This window comes from Colletotrichum fructicola (genome assembly GCF_000319635.2).
Source record: "Colletotrichum fructicola Nara gc5 chromosome Unknown KSG_Nara_v1_contig01, whole genome shotgun sequence".
NCBI lineage: Eukaryota > Fungi > Ascomycota > Sordariomycetes > Glomerellales > Glomerellaceae > Colletotrichum > Colletotrichum fructicola.
The window spans coordinates 9,062,248-9,084,415 of record NW_027094051.1 but is presented as its reverse complement, the minus strand read 5'-3'; the positions used below and the strand labels follow the sequence as shown (position 1 = coordinate 9,084,415).

Sequence of the window (22,168 nt, the reverse complement as noted above, 5' to 3'; positions counted from 1 at the left end):
GCCCTAGATTCAGGGTCTGCCATGTGAGGCTATTCCCAGATGCCGACAACATCCGAGACTGCGCTGGGGACTGGTGAGACAAGGGTCCTCACCTTCCACTTATCAGGTCAGAAAAGTACTTTGATAATCACTTTCGATTGGATTCTTATGGCGTGGCTTGCTCAATGGTCTAGATTGGACTACAAACCGCGAACGACAGCAAAGGTCAAAGGAAAGCTCTTCAGCACGGCAAAAGGTCCGCTGCAGATCCACCAATTGACACCACCATGTACCAGAAGCGAGACCTGAAAAGCCTCCAGGGAAGCAGCTACCCCTGTAAGACGGTGCAATGAACGTACGGTTACCCCCATGTTGCAGATTCAAAGTGGAGACGGAACCAACAGTTGAAGACTTGAAGCAGACGAGAATGGCTCGGCGAAGAGGGGTAGTCCAGCCCTCCCCTTTAAAGCCCGACAAACGCACGTTTCTTCAGCGCTCGGCGAGAACCAAGGTGGTTTGGTACTCATACATCTTCGAGTTACAAAGAACAAGATGACCGATCAGCAACAAGGCGCCGCGGAGGCTGCTGCCGCGCCTGCTGCCACTGCTTCTCCCACTGCAACCTCGCCCACTCCCGTGACCACGATTACGGCAGCGCAAGCCACAGCCGCCGCAGCTGCGACAGGCGCCGCCGACATCGAAGCCGACGAACCTGCTGATAGCGATGATGCCTCTTCAGTCGCCGGCTTCTCGCGGGTTACCGAGTCGCAGGCCTCGCTGAGATCAAGCATCCTCGACTACCGCCGCGAGAACGGCCGTACCTACCACCGCCTCAGCGAGGGGAAATACTACCTGCCTAACGATGCCCGCGAGCAGGACCGTCTCGATATTATCAACCACCTCTGGGCAATCGTATTCGACGACGGCTTCTGCTCCTGCCCCAAGAATGACGGTGCCAAACGCGTTCTTGACCTCGGCACCGGCACCGGCGCCTGGGCCATGGATTATGCTGACGCATATCCCGACGCCCACGTTATCGGCGTCGACCTCAGTCCAATCCAGCCGGCCTATGTGCCACCCAACTGCGCATTCGAAGTTGACGACGTGGACAAGGAGTGGACCTGGTCCCAACCGTTTGACTTTATCCTCTGCCGCAATATGAACATGTCCTTCACAGCCGAGGGATGGGAAACCATGATGAGGCAAGCCTACGATGCGCTTGAGCCCGGCGGCTACCTTGAGATCCAGGACAGCCGCTGGCCACTTACCTCCGACGACGGTTCTCTGACTGAGGACCTTGCATTGTTCAAGTGGAGTCAGATGTTAACCGAAGCTGCCGACAAAATTGGACGCCCAGCAAACATCACCGAGACTTTCGACGACGTTATGAGAAAGGTTGGCTTCGAGGATGTTCGGAAGACGCGCATTCGCTTCCCCATGTCGCCATGGCCCAAGGACCCGAAGCTCAAAGACATAGGTATGTGGACTCAGGCGTCCCTTCTCCCTGGCCTTGAGGGCATGTCACTTGCTCTCATGACTCGAGAGATGGATTGGTCCAAGGAGGAAACGATGATTCTGTGCGCTCAGGTTCGAAAGGATTTGAGTAATCCCAAAATCCACGCCTATTGGAATGGATATGTGATTTACGGGCGTAAGCCTCTGGGTGCTGAGAAGGAAGATGCCTAATTTTGACCTTACATGTCCCGAAAGAAGGAGAAAGCCTTGGACAGGAGGAATCCAGTAAGAGCAGGCGGAGTCAGGGCACCTGATGTTATTAGAGCGACTACTTTTTAATACAAGTTCCTGTATACTCCTTTAAACTGTCGTTGTCTTCGTGATTGTTGTCGCTATTGTTGCTATCGTTCTTAGTATCGTCGTGGTTAGTGTCGTCACTGCCCGCCATTGTTGTCGTCATTTTCTGGGATGGTATTATTGTTGCCGTCATAATTGCTAGCATACCTCCAAGCTATTACACAAAGTACACAAAAAATAGGTATGGTTGCGCAGACACAGAAACACTAGATGGCATTGCAAGTGTTAGTGAACAGACCGGTGCTGCGAAGTCGTTGATTCAGGAATGTCCCATTCCATTACATCCTCTATCTCGGTGCACAGAGTCGCCCCACGAGTTCACTTAGACAAAGCTGCCCTGTCTCTGAAGTTCGGCGAAATACCTGTCTGCCTTCTTTGTAACGTCCTTCGAGCGCTGAGTGCCGACTCGCCAGGCGACGAGAGTCAGGAAAGTGAGTCCTACAGTCAACACCGCGAAAAGCCAGATATGTTTTGACACGATGGACTCCCCTGCGCCGGCTTCCCAGTTGAACATGTCCATTGAAAAGATCGCCGCCACGCTCGAGAGCGGTAGGTATATCATGGTGAGAATGGCGATTGTCCTCATCTGCGCACTCTCGTGCCGAGTATCAAAGGCCATGGCTCGATTTGCTTTGGAGATTTGCGTGGTTGTCAAGGAGTCTTGTCTCATCTTGTGGTTCCATACCTGTTGCTAGTCAGCTAATAGAACTTTCGAGTTTCAACAGGAGCATTTCACCGTTTGCACAGCAAGAGACGTATTGTAGACGACCTTGTTACACTCATCAATGTTGTCATCATACTCGCGGATAATGTCCTGAACACGTTTCCTCATATCTCGACCGACTGCTCCCAGCTTTGTTTGCATTGCAGGACTCTCAGCCCATTTGGCCTCTGGACCCAGTGATTGAAGCTCCTCGGCAACCTCGTCGATTTCATCTAGGAATTTTGAGAGCTGGCGTTTAGAAGCCTGGATATGATCAATTAGACTTCGACTGCGCCGGCACACATTCAAGTAGTCTTTTTGTGTCTTTTGTCCGTCTTCGTCTGCCTTTGGGTCCATATTCCAGGGTTCGCTTTCAAGTTCGTCGGACTTCAGAGTGAACTCGTCCACCAACTTGTCAACGGAGAAGATCACTCTCTTGCGCTCAAGTTCAATGAATATACCTGACATCAATAATGGATGGTGCCGTTGCTCATTCGACCTCCGGATTCTTGCTTCGATGTCACTCATTTGTTTCTCGGTGCACCCGTAGACAACTGCAAACGTGGAGCCGGTGCTCGGGATATAAGTAGACGACAGTGCCAAGTCGTTTGGTAAAGTTGTAGCCATCCGTGCGGTGAAGCCTAATCACAAGCCATGCTTAGCAAAGTCTTTGGTCTGCGCTGCGAAGGGCTTGATTAATCACCTAGTTTAATTTGACGAGAATATAGATCGTGATGTGGCAGGTAAGAAAAACAGGCAACATCTCTCAAAATGGTCCTGGTGATTTCTCGATGGACATGAAATTCCCTTGTGATGCGGTTCCATGTGGGTTTTGGCATCGGTAGATAATTGGCCGGCGCTTGCCCCTCCTCCTCGAAGATAGCACCAGCTCTACTGCACATACTAGACCCAAGAGTCAGCTGAATGAGTTGATGGCCGGGGGCGTCTTTTGACTTACATCACATATATCCCTGGGAGAAGCTTGTCCCATGATGGAGATACTCCCGGGGCCTGAAATCCGGTAAGTCCATGGTCACAAGGTGATGGCGATTGCCGTAACGTACACGACTGAACCAGTTGTCCCAGTCCTCCTTCGTACTCAATTCTTCTCTAAATGTGCCCTGTGTGTGTAAAACCGTATTAGTCAAGTGTTTGGCGTCAGTAATATGACCCAATTTCCATCCTACCTCATCGCTACTGAGCCTTCTTAGAACGACTGCTTTTCTTTCTCCTGATCTGAAGAGTTTCAGGTCGGACTCATTCCACTCTCTGGGCTCATGAGGGAGGTCCATTGCTAACACCGGTGAAAGTGAGATTATGGCGCTATGCAATTGACGAAAGACGCTGTAATCCTAGAGATGATGCGGGAGCGCAGGTAATCGCCTGCGCTTTAAACAGTCTGCTATCTGCACATTCCCCTCTCCGAACCACTCTGACGCCTCTCCTCCCGCCTCGCTGAAAGCCTGCAGCTTATCTAGAACGCCCTCTGCCCCCCTTAAGCAATCGTGCTTAAAGGCCGTGACGGTTCCAATACCGATTGGGCGCTCGTGAGATTTCTTGCAGGTCGCGAGTCGCATCATTCGACATGACATGCTTGGTAGTGGAGCAGCCGGCAGCGCCCATGTATGCGTTGTCCGGCGGCCATTGGGAATAGTACCATGCAGCATGCAGAGACAGCTCCAATCGCGAGACACACCACTCGCATGTGCGACCCATACGATTTGACTCTTGAGCCTCTGGTCCGCTGAGCCTGTGCTCCTCCCCCGGAGCCCGTCCCTCTTCTATTTCGGACTTTTTCGTCTTTTTTGTACCGAGAACATCGCTGCACAGCAAAATCGCAGACACACTCTTCAAGAACGCAGTGAATCATTGCGGCCCAAGTGCACAATCCGGCAACAGCTGTTTAAAACACGTTACGTTATGCAGCATGGCCGATTCCAAGAAACCTCCATCCAAGGAACCTCCCTCCAAGGAGTCACCAACTACAGACTGGCATCGTGAGACGATGCGAACCAAGTACCACGATCCGGTGAAGCTGAAGGACACCCTGGACAAGATGTTCGGCGAGAAAAACTACAAAGTGAGGGTATGAACTGCAAATCAGATTCTTATGGCTTGGTGATATCTAGTCTAACGTATGCAACACCCAAGGTTATTAACAATCGATATATCCTTATGCTCTCTAGACCGCCGAAGCAGGTAAGAGCAAATCTTCCCCCACTCCCCCCCCCCCTGATATTTCTCTTTCTGCGCCATGCTACTCCCTGTACATTATGCAAAAGCAATTGACAATCCTCGACTCAATAGGGTGAAATGGAAAAGCTCGAAAAAGAAGCCAGGGAGCACTATAACGAATAGGTCAGCGATAAGAAACATGAGCTCGGCGATGCTGCGCCATGTCTTACTGATTAATTGACGTTAAAGATGTTTGAGCCCATCAAACTGGGAAAAGCATCGTTGGTGCTGGAACGAACTAGAGAGACGTTGTCCTCGATGAAAGAAGGACGGTCATTGTTCCGTCGTTGAAATAATGAAACTTTGAATTTGCCGAGCCACTGATGCAAATCTCTTCACTTCGTGGGCCATCGTGACCCAAGATAGTAGTCATCTTCACCCTTACAAGCCTTCAGGAGTTCGTGCATTCTCTTCGTGAGCTGATTGGCACGTATGCGGTTGTCTGAATTGGGCTCGAGCATTCCGTTTTTGATCACTTCCAACAATTCCCAGAGATACCATGAACAGTCGGGACGGTGTTGCAATTTGTGAATCCAAGCCAAGACTGATGGCTTGATGTGCGCCCGTTTGTCCCTGACGGAAAAGAAGATATCGGACTCGAAACCATAAATATCGTTCTCCATTCTTTTCCCAGGGAAGACGTTTTCGACAGCATCGAATCCATAAAAGAACCAGGTGACGTATTCCAAGAAAACGCAGCCAAGACTGAAGATGTCGGATCTTGGAGAAACTTGGCCAAATGGGAGGTCGAATTCAGGGCAACGATAAGATGCTGATCTTTCAAGGTTCCTTGGATCTTGCTTCGACCGGGACACCTGGGTGTGCAATCTTCCCAGGCCGAAGTCCGACAACGCCAACAGACCTGGAAAGCTATTGGAGTGGAACCAGAGAAAGTTTCCTGGAATGTGTTAGAGAACTCGATCTCGTTGGCAACAACAGTTTGACACACCTGGTTTGATATCCCCATGTCGTCCATATAGATCTTGATTTGAGTCGCGATCTTCCAAATAACGCATGGTCGGGGCTCTATCATTGTGAACACACTGTAAAGCTTCACAGATCTCATGAAACTGCTCAGCCATCCACAGACAATGCTTTTTATTCCCGACGAGACGTTCGTTGTTTTGCCAGAACTTGCTCAGATCGCCCTCAGCCCAGTCGAACAGCAAGTAATAGGTTGAAAGTCCGCCAGCAGCGGGATTCACAACCTCGAATGTTGCTAACAGCTGGATCAGATGCTTCTTCTTATAATTGTTTCCAGTGAACAACAAGGAAGACAGCTCCAGGTCGAAACTGTTTCGGTTGTGGGATGTAAGCTTTTTCAAGGCAAAGAACTCTTGAGGGTGTCGGATCTGAACAGATCGAAGATTAGCTGAGTAACTGGAAATTCGGAAACACATAACGTACTCCATGGTCCCCAAAGTCCCAATGCCCATCATGGATCTTGACTTTATAGACTTCACTGAAACCTCCGTAAGTATTACCCCCACCAGAAAGAGCATCCTTCTGCGTGGTGTCCGAGCTGTCTTCCTGTGTGACTTTGTCAATGATCTCCACAGGAATGATGTCTCCGGTTTCTAAAACGTAATGCGAATGCAACGATGGCTCCCACTTGATGAACGGCGCGTTCAGTGTATGAGACCACTGCGAAAAGCTTTCGCGGATCTGTGGGCGGAGATAACTGTTGATAGTGCTGTGCATGCCGTGTTTCCGGCACTTGAGGAATTGGTCCTTGGTGGCACCGGTTGGCTGAAGCGGCAAACAGCTATCTCTGACCCCGTCCTTGAAGTGTTTGGCGAAGTCCTCCACCTTGTCAATGCCCACCAGGACCGCCAACAATTTCACGGCAGGACCCTTCGAACCATCCGAGTTGCCGTAGTATATTTGCTTTGCAAGCTCCCTCTTATTCGGCTCCTTTCTGAAACATCGAAGACTAGACACAACCCTATAGACCGACTCGAAAGTCAGGATTCTGTCGAACTGAGGTTGTGGTATAAATCGCTTCTCTGGCTCCAAGGCATTCGAGGTTTTTGCCTGGTCAAGTTGTAGGCCAAGTTGTTCGACTATATCGTCATCATCGGAGTCCTCATTCATCTGCCCATTAAACCCGTTCACCCGAGGAACCGCTTGCCGGTCCCTGTCTCTCTTCAGCCTGAATGCTTCTCCTCTGTCAAGCACTTTCTGAACGCGCTCCGGGTCGTCCAGGATAAGCTTTGATGACGGCTTTAGTTTCATGAGCCCCGAAAACTCCTGGGAAGCATCATGAGACATGATGGGCTGTCTTCTTGCCGTAGCTGTGGTATGCAGTAAGCTTGCTGACATCTTGACGCTAATGACAGGTGAGGCTAACCAGCCATTTGAAAGAGCCTATCGGTGCTAGTAACCATTGGCCTGATGGAGAGGCTGCAAAGAAGTTGACACTAGCCACAGTGATGTTGGCAAATGCGAATAATGACAGAGCGGACGGTTGTTGAGCCAACAGCGATTGAGTTGGATGAGGCAGCGAACGACGTCAAAGGGTGATGTCTCCGTGGAGACGTGGAAACGGGGCAAGGCCACTGTATGGCCAGAGAAGAGGGCGATCAAAGGTTGAAATAACCCGCCCGTTGTCCAGTGTGCGCTAGAAGAGGGAGTAGCTCCTGCATTTGTGATTTGCTGGAATTATTCTATTCTATCACTCTCTGCCACTACGACTTGGCCTCTTTAGGAAAGCCTTGTCTTTTGCCCTACCACTGCGATGGTTACTTTGCTCAATGATGGGCTTAAGGCGAGAAGCGGAGGGTTGATAAGGCCAGGCAGAATAGGCAAGGCAACCGCACGACCCGGTACAGGAGCCACCCAATGGTCAATTGAATGCGCCGAAAAGAGGGCAGACACTTGATTGGGCTGGTACATCAGATCTTGGAGACTGCAGAGCACTCTTTCCACGTACAAGCGAGGATGTGTGCCTCAATCCACAATGCAAGCATTATTGATGGGAGTGGAGACTCGAGAAGTGAGAGCTTATGCAGGCCGATTCTCAGCGCTCACTGACGCAAAATATTTCTACATAATCGTAATTCAGCTTTTACGTCTTGTTTTTCGTTTGGCGTTATTACTGCACGGCGCTTGCTTCACGATCAGTGGCCGTTTCGATAAGTGATACCCACGAGATTAGCTACTGATTGGACTTTACGATTTCTCCAAACGATTTTGCTTGGCAAAGAAGAGTCTTCGAGGGTTCATTATTCGTAGCTGCCAACTACGGGGATTTTATCTACAAAGGCTATCTGCCCTGGTGAAGGAGTTGTCCATCGCCCGTTCTGTTCCCGAACTTGGCCAGCCTTCCTGGCGCAGCTTTGTGGCAGTGTATGCAGGCGGACCAGTAGGCTATCTGCGTTATGAGTGGTACAGTGAGCCCATGATTGCATCCTTTAATTCCAGGCTGTGCCAATATTTGACTCCTTAGGTGCTAGTAGCATGATCATCCTGGTCGAGCCAACTCACTTTGCATGAAGGCGAGCGGCAAAGCCGTCTGGGCCGCATGGGTCGCAAATGAGAGCGACTGCCGTCCAATCAGGGTACTGACTGATAACACCTCGCCATTTTGTAAACATGACCAGCGGCGACCTGCATGGCCTGGATACGTGCAGTCAAGACAGGAGGCGGTGAGATCCGATGTGATGTTCAAAAGCTTGCTGAATCCTGTTCCCTTTTGGACTATCTCGTGATTGTTGTCTGCGCAAGGTGGCAAATCGCAACTTTCCTATGGTTTTCTCCCGGTCTTTCCCGCAGGTTGCTTTGTTTTTCTCGTCGTTGCCTTGAAATATTTTGGGAAGAGCAGGCAACTGGGTCGCAAACCTCTGGCATACCAATCCCTCGAACCTTGGAACTTATTTATTCATAATGTCGAGACAATTGCGATCCACCCCCAAGGTCCAGTGGCAAAGCAATAAGGACGGAAGCAGAAACGCATTCATCTCCGCATCCCAAGTAAGCTCTAGCCAGCTGAAAGAGTACCTCGACTCCAATTACCCAGGAGGATATTCCGTTCAGGTGCGCTCTTCTGGGTGAACAATATGCAGCACACTCACTAACGTATTCCGCTAGCTGAAGCGTGACAAATTCAAAATCACTATTGTCGAGACATCAATGGGACAAATGATCTGAGTAAGTTTCAAAAGCTTCGTCTCGCGCTGAGAAGGTTTAACGCGAGCTTCTGCAGCACCCTCGAAAGAACATTTGAACGTGCCGGTATTTCAGCACTAGGAGTTCAGCGATATTATTCCTGTTATGGCGTACTGCGAACCACGGTAGCCGTGACGCCACAATACTGCATACAAAGCCAGAGGAAGGCTTCACGGCGCAAAGACCAAGGCGTAATGGAGAACATGGCTTGAATGTGACCGAGTCAAAAACGTGCTGGAAATGGTTTTTGGGTACACGACCTCGGAAAATCAATTCATTTTAAAGCAATTTAGTCTTTAGTCAACCACCTTGACAACATGATACATGGCCCACTAAGGACCACGTGAGCTTTATTTATCGCCTGGATGTCCAGCTCAGTCTATCTTGCGGAATGTTGAACGAAATTTGGGCTACGTGGCCTCGGCATGACGGCAAAAGCTTTAAAAAAAAACTAACATGCTTTGTGCTCGTCGCGAAAGATACCGGCTTCATCCCACAGGTACGACCAGTAGCCAGCATGACGAAGGCCAGTCGACGTAAAAAGCGCAATACGTGTAAGAAGAATCAAAATCGCGATGGGGAATTACCGATACGCAGACCTCGAGGACTGTGTGACATTCCGCCCGAGATCCTCTTGATCGTGGCGAACCAACTGACCGCCAACTCCCGAACGTCACTCGCTCTGGCCTGTAAGGGTTTCTTCGCCTTAATTTGCCCCGACCACAAATTTCTTACAATGGGGAAAGAAGATACAGTCAAACTTCTTTTACTCCTCGAAAAAGACGCTAAGAGACACTATCTTTGCTTCGGTTGCCTACGACTTCAGCCCTTCGATCGCAACAACAAATTTTAGTCGACGCAACCTCACCCAATATGCGACCACTTGGTCCACATGATCGCGGAGTCTCGGAAGCTACGCCTGGATTGGGAGAGAAGGGATTGCATAGACGAGACGGATTTTTTCCGATGGACTGAGACTGTGAGAACTCTCACATGGAAACCAGCCGTTCGAGGACCCGGGGGGAACGAGCCAACAATCACCTTCTCTGAAGCACGATTGGTCATGAAACGCCATTTTGATGGTCCTGGATACGGGCTCCCGATAGATTGCCTCGAGAGTACTGTCTATTTTGACCGGGACATATCCCTCCGTGACTGGAGCACGACAACACACTTTCCCCTCGAACAACATGTTTCAGAAAACAGGCGTAGTCTGCGGCTGCGGGGCACTATTCCACAGATTCAACGGCGTCTTGGACGTACGGCCACGTGTTTATCTGCGACGGACACAACGCGACGGGCTTTCATGCACAAGACCACCGCCAAAGTCATTGAAAACGAACTCTTCCTATGTCGCCATCACGAAGTTGTTGGGCCTCCCTGCGGATTGGATGCATTTACCAAGGTCATCGATAGCCTCGAACTTCCGGTTTGTAGACATATCCTTGGCTGCTCTTACACTCAGTCACGGGGCTCGTCAGCCAATGCGTGTATTCCCGAGCTACATAGCTTGAGAATTATTGCAACCAACCCCCAATGGGATGTGCATCCCGATCGAGGAATCGGATCGTGTAAGACTTGCTTCACAGATTACGAGATCAATATCAAAAGGGGGGATGACCATCGCGGCTGGAGCCTCGAACTTACCACATATCATAGATTCGGGGCATTTCGGATGCCAGATGACGATTTTTGGACTTCACTTGTCGCCGCCTACGCCCCTATTTTTGAATCATGAATGGAGGTATCTGAGTTTGGGTTTGGGTATGAGTATGAGTACATGTATTTGCCATCAAGCCGGGAGACGTTTGATAATCCAGGTACAGTACGCAGAGCATGGCTCAATCATCACGGAGAACGGGAGAAATTATCGAGGGATTGCCAACCGAGATGGAGTTGCGGCCTTAAATGCATGGTACAAACGCGGTTTCCAAGGTTTTCAGGCTCGCATCGATGTTATCGGAAATTCTTTCAACGCATCCTTGACGCCTCATATCCCGGTAAGGATTTGATACAGAAACCAGGAACTGTTGAGTACATTGGACCTTACTAAGCATTATGTAGCTGAAATTGACTCATGCCGTTTTGATTAGTTTTTGGCTACCTTATTTCAAAGCTAATCTTGAATATTGATCAATCCTTCGGAAGATCATGCCCTGAGACCTTTCCAATTGCCAAGGTTTTCCCATCTCGGAGGACCGGGGCAACATTATGTACAGCGATGAAAGCTGTACAAATATCTCACAGTCACACATTGAAGGCATATCACCGCTTCATCATCATTAGAATAACTTCTTGACTGCAGTGTTGCATCAGACCTTCGAAGAGTCGAATAACGTTGTATCAGGCTTTTCAAGACAGATAATTGCTTTTTGCAATTTGCATAAGGTATTAACCTCACAGCCTTGATTAAACTTCAATGATCAGTGGTAGCATAACACTTCAATGATGCTCGAAGGAAAGTTCATTCTCCTGAGAGGCGTTAGTAGATGGATTGAAAAAGGCTCGCGGTACCAGAGCCGCCTTCCGACTGGGATGACTTCGTTTGCGAGTCACGTCGCAATCAAGTAAACAAAGATAGATAGAGAAGCAAACCGCGTTCGGGTCGGCGAGCCATTGTGTGAGTTTGAAGATGAAGGCCACCTCAGCTTGGACGGTTGGAGTAGGAAACCCAGCCGTGGGATCTGATGGCCGCGAGCGGGACATGGTGTTGGTCGTTGGCGGTCGGTGTGGAATTGGGCGATGTGTGTGTGTGTGTGTGTGTGCGCGCGTGGACGGAGATGAGCAAGAACGATGGGGTGAAAGGACGATGGTGACCAAGGACGAAGATTGGAATTCATCTAATATGTACTCTGTAATATTCAGATCCGGAAGGCCCTGGCGAACGTTCTTGCCATCTCCAGGTGCTTCGGAAAGGCTCCCCCGCCTTTGAGGCAAGTGCACGAAATTTCTGTTGCTCTTTCCCTTTGAGAATCTGACACCTGAAGTGAGATCGGTTCGCATTCAACACAAAGATCAATTGCAATGTGGTTTCTCTCTCCTGCATGGACTCAACCTGCATGGAAGGCGGCGAACAAAGCAGACACGTCTAGACACAGATGCCTGGGCAATGTGGCCTGCTGCGAGAACATGGACTGAAAACAAAGACCCGCGCTTGGGATAGAAGACTAAAGAGCTCTCGTTGTGGTTCTCGCTGTCGAAGAAGCTGCTGGAACATCAATCTTTCGAGCATTTCTGAACATAGCAATAATTGCTAGGCGCTCCAAGATCTATTCATTGCAGCACGTTGAGGGCATTGGAGTGAAACCTTTGATTCCTGTGCTGATGAAGTTCTCTCGTCCTCTGTCAGCCCATCTCGGAAACACCTTCCTCATGTAAAATTATATCTTCAGGATTTATTTTCAGTTGACACATTCAATTGCTCATGATAGTGCGAGGAAGGCGGAACCTCTTGTGTGGGAGACACAGTGTGGGGCGTTCCAGCACGCAAAACATGTCAATTAGCAGGAAGCTTCAGCTCATGCTGGTACTGATGATAAGGTTTGAAAAGTCTGAAGTATGGCGCATCTAATGTTCGGACCAACAGGTTCCCAAGTAACCAGGATATATAACTGTAGCCCTCCCAGGCTTGAGTGTATGATGGAGGTAGCTTTCTTGTGCCATTCGAAGTCGCCCCAACCGAAAATGTCGCCACCCGACCCAAGAAACAGAAAGTTCAGAGATTATTTAGGGACCCACGGACTTCTCAGCATCCCTCCTGAGATCTTTTTCATGATTGCTGAGCAACTGCCCACGATCGCCAACATCTCTCTATCTTTGACTTGCAAAGGATTCTTCACGGCATTGCGCCCGCAAGACACGTTTCCTCAAATCGATAGGGAAGAACGACTTGAACTCCTCTTACTACTAGAAAGGGATGTTCCAGCCCGATTTCTATGCTTCAGATGTAAAAAGCTTGTTTTGCTGGATGTGTCTCCAGAGAGACAGCGCCTCGATACAAACGCCCCTTCCAACAGCTATGTTTCCTTTGGAAACGACGATTATGATCACGGATGGCCGTCGACAAGGTACGGGTGCGACGACGAGGAACATTCGCCAAGATTGCAATGTCTTCCCGACCCTCTCCTTTGGATTCCTGAATGCAATGGGTCGCATAGTTTTCAGCCGAGAGTCACGTTTTCTGAAGCTCAATTAGTCATGAACCGCCATTTCTATGGTGAATCCCATGGAAAATCTGCTAAATCACTTGAGAGCTCGATCGAAATTGCAAGAGATGTTCAAACAAATGCATACTACGCACCCTTCGACCACTACCTACGAAAAAGCCACACCACCCCGAATCTACAAAAATCAGCGACCAGATCGTTGACTAAACAGATCTCGAAGACCTGGAGATTTACACACAGAACCTTTGCCAAGGTGATTGGCAACAACCTTTTCATTTGCCGTGTTCACAATGTCGTCAGCCCACCATGCCCAGCGAATATATTTACGTGGGTCGTTGATAACCTAGACCTGCCAGTCTGCACACACATCTGTGGTTCATCAGGAGTGTGTGAAGCTCCATTTTTGATGAACCCCCAAAACTTTATACCGGCATTACACAGCATAGCAATGGCCTCATATGACCAGCGATTCGACACACGCCGCGATAACCAGATCACATCATGCATTTGGTGCTTCACGGACTACGAAATACACGTTAAAAGAGGCAACGAAAATGAGGAATGGGATTTGAATCTTTGCACATACCACAGTCTTGGGAGCTGTCGCTCGCCGGATGATGATGCATGGTCCCGATTGCTGCAACCTGTGTACGGGTACATGATAGATTCTCCGGATCGATGCAGAAAGGGAAACCCGGGCGATATTCGTCTAAGTTGGCTTCAACACAATAAATGCGAAGACCGCGGATCCAGCGGGGTCAAAGCCGAGTAGGCTCTTTCCTTCTATCTCATGACTAAGTCGTGGTTCTGCACGTCTACAGACGATTGGGACCAAGATACCCCTCATCAGGAGATTTATCTAAAGTCGTGCCGTCACAACGGACCTGTTTGGCTTTCATCACGAGAAATCCAAATGATGAAATATGCTTCGGAAACAATTGGCTCTTATTCCGAAAGCTCAGTCTGAGTTTACAATCAATTGAGTTGACGGGTTGCAGCCAACAAGTCGAGATATTCCTCGTACCCCATGTGGCTGAGAAGGAAAACCTAAGCGGGTACCGCTCTGCCACCAGCTACTTTAGTGGCGGCTAAGTGTAAACCCGAAACAAAAAGACGGCCTGGGCAGAGAGAGATTGTCATAAAGCATGGACTAATTTGGGCCTTGAGGCGCGGGCATGTGCGGGCATGCGCTGGCCGGCGAAGAGGGGCCCCTTATGCGTGGCTGAGCTCTTGCATTGTTCTGCGACAGTGACATATCCGGAGGATGCGGTTGCGAAAGCAGCCCTAGGGCGCCGTCAGCTTAACCGTAAGGCTCATTCACCGGGGGATTCCTTGACTCGTTTGGTGACATCGGGAACTCGGATGAGAACTTGAGACGATCGGATCCACATTAGCCTTTTGGGATAATTTAGGCACCTCGCTTTCGTTGCCGCAATCACGAGTCACGCTTTTTGGCCTCCCACTTTCCTAAGAGAGTGGGAGGTGACAGGAGACAAACGTTTGCTCACTGCTGGTTTTATCGATTGTCTTGCGTCAAGTTCTTTACTCACCTTCCCATCCTGAATTGATTTTGGTAACCTTGAAGAGGTATGCTTCGAATTTCCAATCAGGCCTGGTAGATAGACTAGATCGCAGCTTAATTCAACTCTAATGTGGACAGCAAACTCAATGCCACGACTTTTAAATGTGTGCCACGCGAATCTGGGTTGCAGAGGGTTGAAGACCCGGGCAAGTGCAACCGCCCGGGCCGCAGCATAAGTGCCACGAATCGTGCGATGCTCATATTTAGCAACAGCACAGGCCAACGGTTTGGGTCTGTCGGAAGTCTATCTTATTACTTCCTTCTCGAATTGATCATCTGGTGGACCACGGCACCGACTATCCGGCATGGCTCGGCCGCAGCCGTGATGCTCGCATTCGGGAATTTGATATAAGAATCAAAAGCTGATCCGTCTTCGAGCAGCTAGGAACACCAACCCACACGGCTTTTCATCCTTTTCTTGTTGTTCATAACAACGTTCAGTCATTCATTCGTCCCACCACTCTCTTTAAAATTTACAATGTCTCGTCTCATTTCTGTCCTCCTCACCGGGCTCATGGCCTCCCCGATCTTGGCTAGCATCTCGTCCCCCAACTATCTCCCCTTCGCGCTCGAAAAGCGTGACTGCGGCTTCAGCTACTGCGACTGCCAACGCGTTCAGTGCTTTCTGGACTTTTGCTTCGACGACCATGTCGACCCCTGGGTCCTGGTCGACAGTGCCTGTACGTCATAGCGCCTAACTTTTGTATACCATGCGGACTCTGACAAACATTCGAACAGTGAACCCCTACTATGGAGTTGATTGCGGTCAGTTCGACCACTGGCAACGGAACGAGCCCGCAGAGTACTGCAATAACGGCCTTCGCAAGGGCAACGGTCTCTTCTACATCAACCGCAAGTTCGGGTCTCTGGGCAAGAGCTTCACTGTCGACTACAAGAACGAAAACGCCAACGATCCCAGCCGTGGCTCCGTGGCAGCGCGTTGCTACCCTGTCCAGGACGTCCAGTGCAAGTGTCACTCACGATACAACGCTGAGAAGCACGACTGCTCAAACACCTGCGGCTAAGCCGGCAGAGACATTTCGTTTCGAAGCACGAAGACGGAGCGGGTGGCTCCTGCAAGACTTGACGATACCCATTGAAAAATTACTTCTCTTGAAATCACAGCTTTCGTGTTCGGGTCCGGCAGGTGGACGGGAATGTCGAAACAGCCGACCATATTCCTCAGAAATGTTACAGCATATTACCCTCGTTTGCAATTCCAGCTAGTGGCGAGGTCGAAGACTAGAGTCTTTAAGAATACACAGTTTTTTGACAAATGAATTTAAATGACGCGCATGATCTATATTCATTTTCGGACTTTGTACCGCGCGGTTCCATGCAATGTCGGATGGTTTTGCAAACCAAGCACACAAGCCTCCAGCTACAAAGACCCCAACATGCGAGGCATCATTCCGTCATCTCCCTGATTTTTGCTTCAATTGCCGACAACGCGTCCAAATCACTGTTCTCCAATTTCAATTTCATCGCAGCCTTCTTGTACTTGGTGTCCTCCAAGATGCATTCCACACCCCTCCTAACCTGTTCCGCTGTCGGTGTCTGTGTGCCCAGGCTGAGTCCAACACCTGCATACACAGCCCTCATAGTGACTTCAATCTTCTCCTCGTTCTCTCCAGCAAGTAAAACTGGAACTCCATTACTGACAGCATGAGTCAATGTTCCGTAACCAGCATTGGAAATGAAGACATCCGTGTACTCTAACATCGCATCGTAGGGAAGGTAGTCAATGATACGAGCGTTTGCTGGTATCTTGACTTCCGCCGGAAGCTGGGCGCCAACAGCTCCCAAGGTGGCTACAACCAAGACTTCGGGGCGGTCGGCGAAGGCATTGATGGCAGGGATAATGAGCTCCGACCAGAGTGGGTTAAGAGTTCCTTGAGATACAAAGATGACGTAGCGGTAGTTGTTCTCCTGTCTCTTCTCAACTTCAGACCACCATGAGGGAAATTGGAAGCCCAGCTTCAGCGGCTTGCGAGGCAGAACACCAACGAATTGAAGGCATGGTGGCAAATCGGAAACAGGATACTCAAGGCTCGGCGAGCAGAGCTGAAGGACAGAGTCGTGCGCCGTGTAGAATGACCTCCATATCTTGCCATCGGGGATGTTTTTGCAGCCGCATTGCTTCAGAGTCTCGTGCCAAGCATCGTACAAGAGCTTCATGGGGCCTCTTTCCACGAGCTCGTACAGTGCCTTGTTCCTTTGGCGTCCCGACTCTGTAGAGTCGGGCCAGAGCCCTAGCGACAACGGTCCGGTGTCTTGACTTTCGGCCAAGATTGGCGAGACGCCAAACCCAATTGACTTGGGCAGTCTCTTGACTCCATCTGGAAGAGGCCGGCCATACTTGAAAGCCGTGAACCCCGAGTTGAAAACATCTTCGAGAACGATGATTTGTCGGTGCGGGTCGCGGGCCTGCAGCACTACCAGGGCTTCTTCAATGGTCTTGGCTCTCGTTGGTTGCATATCCATGAAAATGGCTTTGTATTGCGCCGCAAGTCTTCCAGGGCCCGGCGGGAACTGCGAAGCGTCGCGAAAGTTGAGGAAGACTGATTCGGTAATTGGGTTTTCGGCGAGGATATACTCAGCACCAGTTTCTTCGATCTTGGACTGGTACGCCGATGGAGAGGAGAATGCCACCTCGTACCCGACTTTAACCAAGTGAGATGCAATGGTGAATAGAGGGTTAATGTGACCATCGATGGGAAACGCAGCCATCAAAAGCAAAGGCTTCCTCGAGCCCTTGACGTCGTCGCATGTCTCAGTCACAGTCATTGCGTCAGATTGAATGAGTTGGATGAGCCTGGCGAGGATACAACTGCACCTTGTCGTGAAATACTCGGGAGATGAGGCTCTGATGTCTCAGTATATAACATCTTGTGGGACCGGGCATCCCCCTCCCCGATGGTAAGCACTAACGGAGATGTTGCATTCATCTGGCGCAAGTCCAAGGATAAGATGCAGCTAGATGGGTATTGGTAGGTGGATTATTGCGGGTCACTGCATGATGGTTGCCGTCGATGGCAAAACCACCGGCCGACCGGCTCAGGGTTCGGCATGACCCCTCCGCCATCACAATCTTGCCTGAAAGTGTTCCTCGTGGCACTATACCCCTCAATTTAAAACACCCGTGACTTGGACGTTACACTAATCCGATGATGATCATGGGCAAGCACTGAGTTGTGGAGAATTGCGAATTAATTCCTTTGGAAAGATTTACGTCTCACGGCTAAAATGTTACTAAGGATCGAACATCAAATTACAGAACTAGTGGAAAACGATCACAGATGATACGTACATGGAATCCCACTAGAATAAAATGGATATACTACGGTTATTTTAAGTAGCTTCCAGGGTTAAAGCTTTCACCAGCGTCAACTCTTGCCCCTTAAGAGGCTCTCAAGTTGACCGTAGCTATGGTTTTACATAGGCTTATTTGCAATATTTGGACATGTATTTCAACCCTATATTATTCCATGTCAAACTCATTTTCGTAATACTGGAACAGCATCGCGTTAACCCATGGAAACTTGTGTTTGTCTCATGATGGGCACAGACGACGGTGACGGCGAGGACGACGATGATGATTACAATGATGATGACATTAAAGACAAGAACAATATCAATAATATCAGTGTCACTGAATAAGAAGAAAACGAAGAAGATAAGTATGACAGCATAGGGAAAATCAAACGCCTAGCCCTCCGGACACTTAGCCAGAAGCGACGGGGTCATGAATCTGAGCAATCACCAGACAATCGTTCGCAGCTCTGCAGAGGCAAGCCGATCAAAAGTCTTCATGGTAAACTAACCTGCTTAAGACGTTGACGGAGGGAAGATATGGGTGCGGGCCCGTGTTCGTTGGTGGCAATGGTTTCTGTTGCCATCAGTCCAAAGCGACGGCAATATCCGCTGAGTAACAAGACATTGCTTAGTATCAAGGTGAGGCCAGCCCCCTCTCGTCTGCTCCTGAAATTATCCTCATAGGTCCGCTCGACTTTTGGCACTTTTTCCAAAGGCAAGGACAAGCAAGGCTAATTTGTGAAAAAGTGACCGACACAAGAGGTTGCTTTCTCCACATTCATTGGCATGAGAGAGACTCAACTTGATTCAAGTGTTATGTTTCGGGGTCCGGTTGCGCGTGTCAATCAATGGGTCTTGAGAAGGGATACTGATTCACGCCTCCTGCTTTCTCATAACACGGCACAAAATTCAATTCTGAAGCTCAGCTGAGTTCGACCTTTGTGCGTCATTGCTTTCGACTACCCCTTGAAAACGAACGACAGTTACGAGACAAAGAGCCCGAGGCAAGTTTTGCATTTGTCATGCTGACGGCTGACACCCGAGCATATTCATCTCACCGTCATCAGCCGTCAATCACCATCGTTTCGTGTCTGAAACCTCGTTCTCTTGCACCGGTCCTTCAACCCTAATTTACGTGCAGAGTTTGCCGTCTTTCCCGATGACATTGACAAAGGCACTGTGTCTGTGTCGTCTTGGCGTCAAGCTCCGGAATTTTGCTGATGACCGCAAGTTTCGATGTAAGTTGTCCTCTTCCTCCCTCACTTTAAAATGTGAAGAGAGGGCTGTGTAAAAGATCACAGCTGCTGTCAGATCCAGGCTTAATTCAAAGCCGGCAAGGACCGCAGCTTTTGGATCTTGGGTCTTGGGTGGCTCATCAGTTGCGACGATGTCACTAATGCAGGACATGTGGTGTATAACTGAAGTCGCTGTGTTCAGGGAGCTATCGAGATCAACTGCTAAATCGGCTACAACGCCTCGGTCAGCACCACCAACGGACCTACATATATTCAAGTTTGGGGTGAGGCGTATCGTTACCACCGCCACGCAGATCGAGAAGCTTGTCAGCGTTTACCAGGACGTTGCCTTCATCAAGCTCAATAGCCCCTTTGCGGGAAACCTCACGAACATCTCATGCCGATATAAGCTTTTCACTACCAACGGGCTTAACATCGAGGTGGTCGCTACCCTGGCGACAAATATCTCCATCACCCGAACGGTGATGATGGCGAGAAAGGTGATCAGATGGATGAGGAATGCATCGAGAACAGCGAATGGCACATTGTCGAGCAATATATCCTTACCTTCGCCAGCAGTTGAACCATCACAGGCCTTTCAAACGAAGACCTTTGCTGACGACGAACGCATAGGTCAATTTCGACCCGTTAGTCTCCGAGCCGCCGACACTGGATTTGAATCCGTTGGCATGTACTAACTCCTACGGGCAGCAGTGTCAATTGGACCGTCTTCCACAGTGATAAAGCCTGCAGGAACGATAATGGTTTCAATGACAACAGCTCCGATAGCAATGAGACTGGATACAAAGGCGACAATGCACACAATGGCTTTCGCCTGGAGAGCTTTTCGCCGGACGACGCGCCGATCAGGGACTATAGCAAGGGTTTTCAAAAGAGTCGCAACGAGAAGAGATTCCTTGGTGTTTTCAGGTTCTCAAGTTCGTTGGAGTGAGACTTGAATTGGTCAACTCAACAGTCTCGCCTTTGTCTTGGCGGTATTGAGGGAGCTGTCGGTTCTGTCGCCGGAGAAGCCCTCTCCACAGTGGCCGGCGCCCAGAGTGCTATGGCGAATGGCAACACCTCCAACGCCGTCAAAAGTGCCACCAGCTCTGGAGCTATCGTGTGTGCTGTTCAGACTGAAGCATCCCTCCAAGCCATGGTAAAGACAGTCCGCCCGAGTTCTGAGGACCGTCAAGTCCAAGTGCCGCTCGCTCAGGCCCATACTTGACACCACTGTACCCCTTGCTGGTCCTCGCTTGACCGAGTAAGGACTTGACTTGGCTCATCAATAGGTGGTTCGCATAAATCAGGAGGGCGGTGGTCTTCAGAGGGTGGTGGTCTTCACAGGGTGGTATCGAAACACTGGCGGCAATACCGAGTACACTCTCGATCCCCCCGTCCCCGGTAGCCAAGAGCACGCCACTCGAGTTGTCATCAGGCGTGTTGCTATTGCTGAGGCCGATCTTGAGACTCTAATGACGCTCCCCAGGGAGATGCTAAACCGACTCCGCATTAAGGCCTCCTCTTACGGCGGTGGCGAAGAAGGCTTCTACGACGTGATCAAGTCCGGCGTTCAGACGACTGGACCTGCTGTTCTGTACATTGCAAAGAAGGCGGTGCACACCGTCACTCTTGTCATTGTCGTTGAGCTCTCCGAGAGACTCAAGGGTGCAGTCGGCGCGGAGAGCAGCGCAACTCCCTGCAATTAAGGCGATAACCACAACGAGATGGGCCGTTTCAACGCTGTTCCGCCTAAGCAAGCTATCGGCAAAACATCTGATCACGGCCATAAGGCAGTGGAGGCGAGCGAAAATTCTCCTCTTGACTTACAATGATGGAAGACCACATTACTACCACCTTCTCAATTGGGCCCCAACGGTCCAACGGAGTCCATGTGCTTTAGATAGTTGGCAGTCATTGCCACGTACTGGTACTCTCCCATCTTGCCTCAACATGGACTTTCCAGACAATGATCCCATCAACGCCCATGGGGATTCTTGTCATCGTTGGCTGTCCAATTCGACTTTGCGGTTTGGGAATGTCTAATGTCATGCAGGGTTAGGACTTTTGCTCACTTCGGTTGCCTTTTCACTTTTTGGTGCTTGACGTTGGATATTCGTCGTTGGGGTCTGTCGTTCGTTTTTGGATGCTGGGCGAAGAAGTCGGCTCGGCTGATCGGCGGTTCCGACTTATGCTGCCAACAGCAGGCTACTCAATCTATCCTATCCTTTAATACATCTATTCAACCCCTTAAATCAATGGCCAGGATCTTGTGACGCTGCTTTTCGTGGATGCGTGACTCGTTGACAGTCCAGGGCGGGGAAGATAAGCGATAGTGCGCTCTATCATTCGCACTTTAGATTTTCCGTCACTGTGGCCGGTGATTACGATGTTTATGCCGCCTTAACAAACAAGGAAGGCACAGTGCCGATTTGTGGGGTTGGTTGAAGATGGAATAAGGTTTGACAAGGTTCATCAACATCTCGTCGGCGATGCCCGCACACCAGCTGGTGCCCGCACTCTTGCTCATCCCCAGAACAGAGCAATGGACAGAACAACGGGGACACCACGAATACTTGGATCTCTCGAATGAGGCCCAATGACGATTTCATCAGTATGGTGTTGGCTGCCCGCGGGAAACACCCGTGCAGCGAACAGATGCATGGCACTGGCCAAGCAACATCATCAGGCGCGACAGTTGTCTTGGCTCTCGAGTCAAACATGCACATCTTAAGACGAACCGATAGAGTGGAACTGCCCCAGGATATAGAGTAACCAGGCGCCGACTCCGACGGTTCCGGACACGAGTGCGCCCTACGCAAATGCAACGCTGTGAATGGGGGAAAGGCAGCCTCAGTCAACGGACCAAGCAGCCTTAATTCAGTTTTAAGATCACTACATGGATCGTCAAAAGCCTATTGCCGGCAACTGAATCACTGCACCCCACTTCAAGCGGGCGACCGACTCATCTGCG

General features: G+C 49.9%; 8 protein-coding genes across 8 annotated transcripts; 5 read left to right on the top strand and 3 right to left on the bottom strand.

Annotated features, from left to right (window-relative positions):
• Positions 1-531: 531 nt before the first annotated feature.
• laeA-1 (Secondary metabolism regulator laeA) lies at positions 532-1,665 on the top strand (the record flags this gene model as incomplete). Its single annotated transcript, XM_032025050.2, has 1 exon — positions 532-1,665. One exon carries the CDS (start codon positions 532-534, stop codon positions 1,663-1,665), a length of 1,134 nt encoding a protein of 377 aa, XP_031878347.2.
• A 448-nt stretch (positions 1,666-2,113) lies between these two features.
• On the bottom strand, positions 2,114-3,786 carry CGGC5_v002606 (uncharacterized protein; the record flags this gene model as incomplete). Its single annotated transcript, XM_066150996.1, has 7 exons — positions 2,114-2,476; positions 2,528-2,758; positions 2,798-3,135; positions 3,198-3,397; positions 3,453-3,505; positions 3,559-3,615; positions 3,682-3,786. 7 exons carry the CDS (start codon positions 3,784-3,786, stop codon positions 2,114-2,116), a joined length of 1,347 nt encoding a protein of 448 aa, XP_066009810.1.
• A 635-nt stretch (positions 3,787-4,421) lies between these two features.
• On the top strand, positions 4,422-4,852 carry CGGC5_v002605 (uncharacterized protein; the record flags this gene model as incomplete). Its single annotated transcript, XM_032025054.1, has 3 exons — positions 4,422-4,580; positions 4,646-4,693; positions 4,802-4,852. The coding sequence occupies 3 exons, from the start codon at positions 4,422-4,424 to the stop codon at positions 4,850-4,852; spliced, it is 258 nt and encodes an 85-aa protein (XP_031878306.1).
• Positions 4,853-5,064: 212 nt separating this feature from the next.
• On the bottom strand, positions 5,065-7,116 carry CGGC5_v002604 (uncharacterized protein; the record flags this gene model as incomplete). The annotated part of the gene is made up of 4 exons (XM_032025055.2): positions 5,065-5,627; positions 5,679-6,081; positions 6,137-7,023; positions 7,080-7,116. 4 exons carry the CDS (start codon positions 7,114-7,116, stop codon positions 5,065-5,067), a joined length of 1,890 nt encoding a protein of 629 aa, XP_031878307.2.
• A 1,498-nt stretch (positions 7,117-8,614) lies between these two features.
• CGGC5_v002603 (uncharacterized protein) lies at positions 8,615-8,977 on the top strand (the record flags this gene model as incomplete). The annotated part of the gene is made up of 4 exons (XM_066150995.1): positions 8,615-8,764; positions 8,819-8,825; positions 8,855-8,878; positions 8,934-8,977. The coding sequence occupies 4 exons, from the start codon at positions 8,615-8,617 to the stop codon at positions 8,975-8,977; spliced, it is 225 nt and encodes a 74-aa protein (XP_066009811.1).
• A 6,145-nt stretch (positions 8,978-15,122) lies between these two features.
• On the top strand, positions 15,123-15,669 carry CGGC5_v002602 (uncharacterized protein; the record flags this gene model as incomplete). Its single annotated transcript, XM_032025057.1, has 2 exons — positions 15,123-15,324; positions 15,383-15,669. The coding sequence occupies 2 exons, from the start codon at positions 15,123-15,125 to the stop codon at positions 15,667-15,669; spliced, it is 489 nt and encodes a 162-aa protein (XP_031878305.1).
• Positions 15,670-16,051: 382 nt separating this feature from the next.
• Positions 16,052-17,431, bottom strand: ugtA1-0 (UDP-glucosyltransferase A1; the record flags this gene model as incomplete). Its single annotated transcript, XM_032025058.1, has 1 exon — positions 16,052-17,431. One exon carries the CDS (start codon positions 17,429-17,431, stop codon positions 16,052-16,054), a length of 1,380 nt encoding a protein of 459 aa, XP_031878303.1.
• Positions 17,432-19,346: 1,915 nt separating this feature from the next.
• Positions 19,347-20,903, top strand: CGGC5_v002600 (uncharacterized protein; the record flags this gene model as incomplete). Its single annotated transcript, XM_032025060.2, has 5 exons — positions 19,347-19,694; positions 19,828-19,841; positions 19,906-20,132; positions 20,238-20,353; positions 20,487-20,903. 5 exons carry the CDS (start codon positions 19,347-19,349, stop codon positions 20,901-20,903), a joined length of 1,122 nt encoding a protein of 373 aa, XP_031878302.2.
• Positions 20,904-22,168: the final 1,265 nt, after the last annotated feature.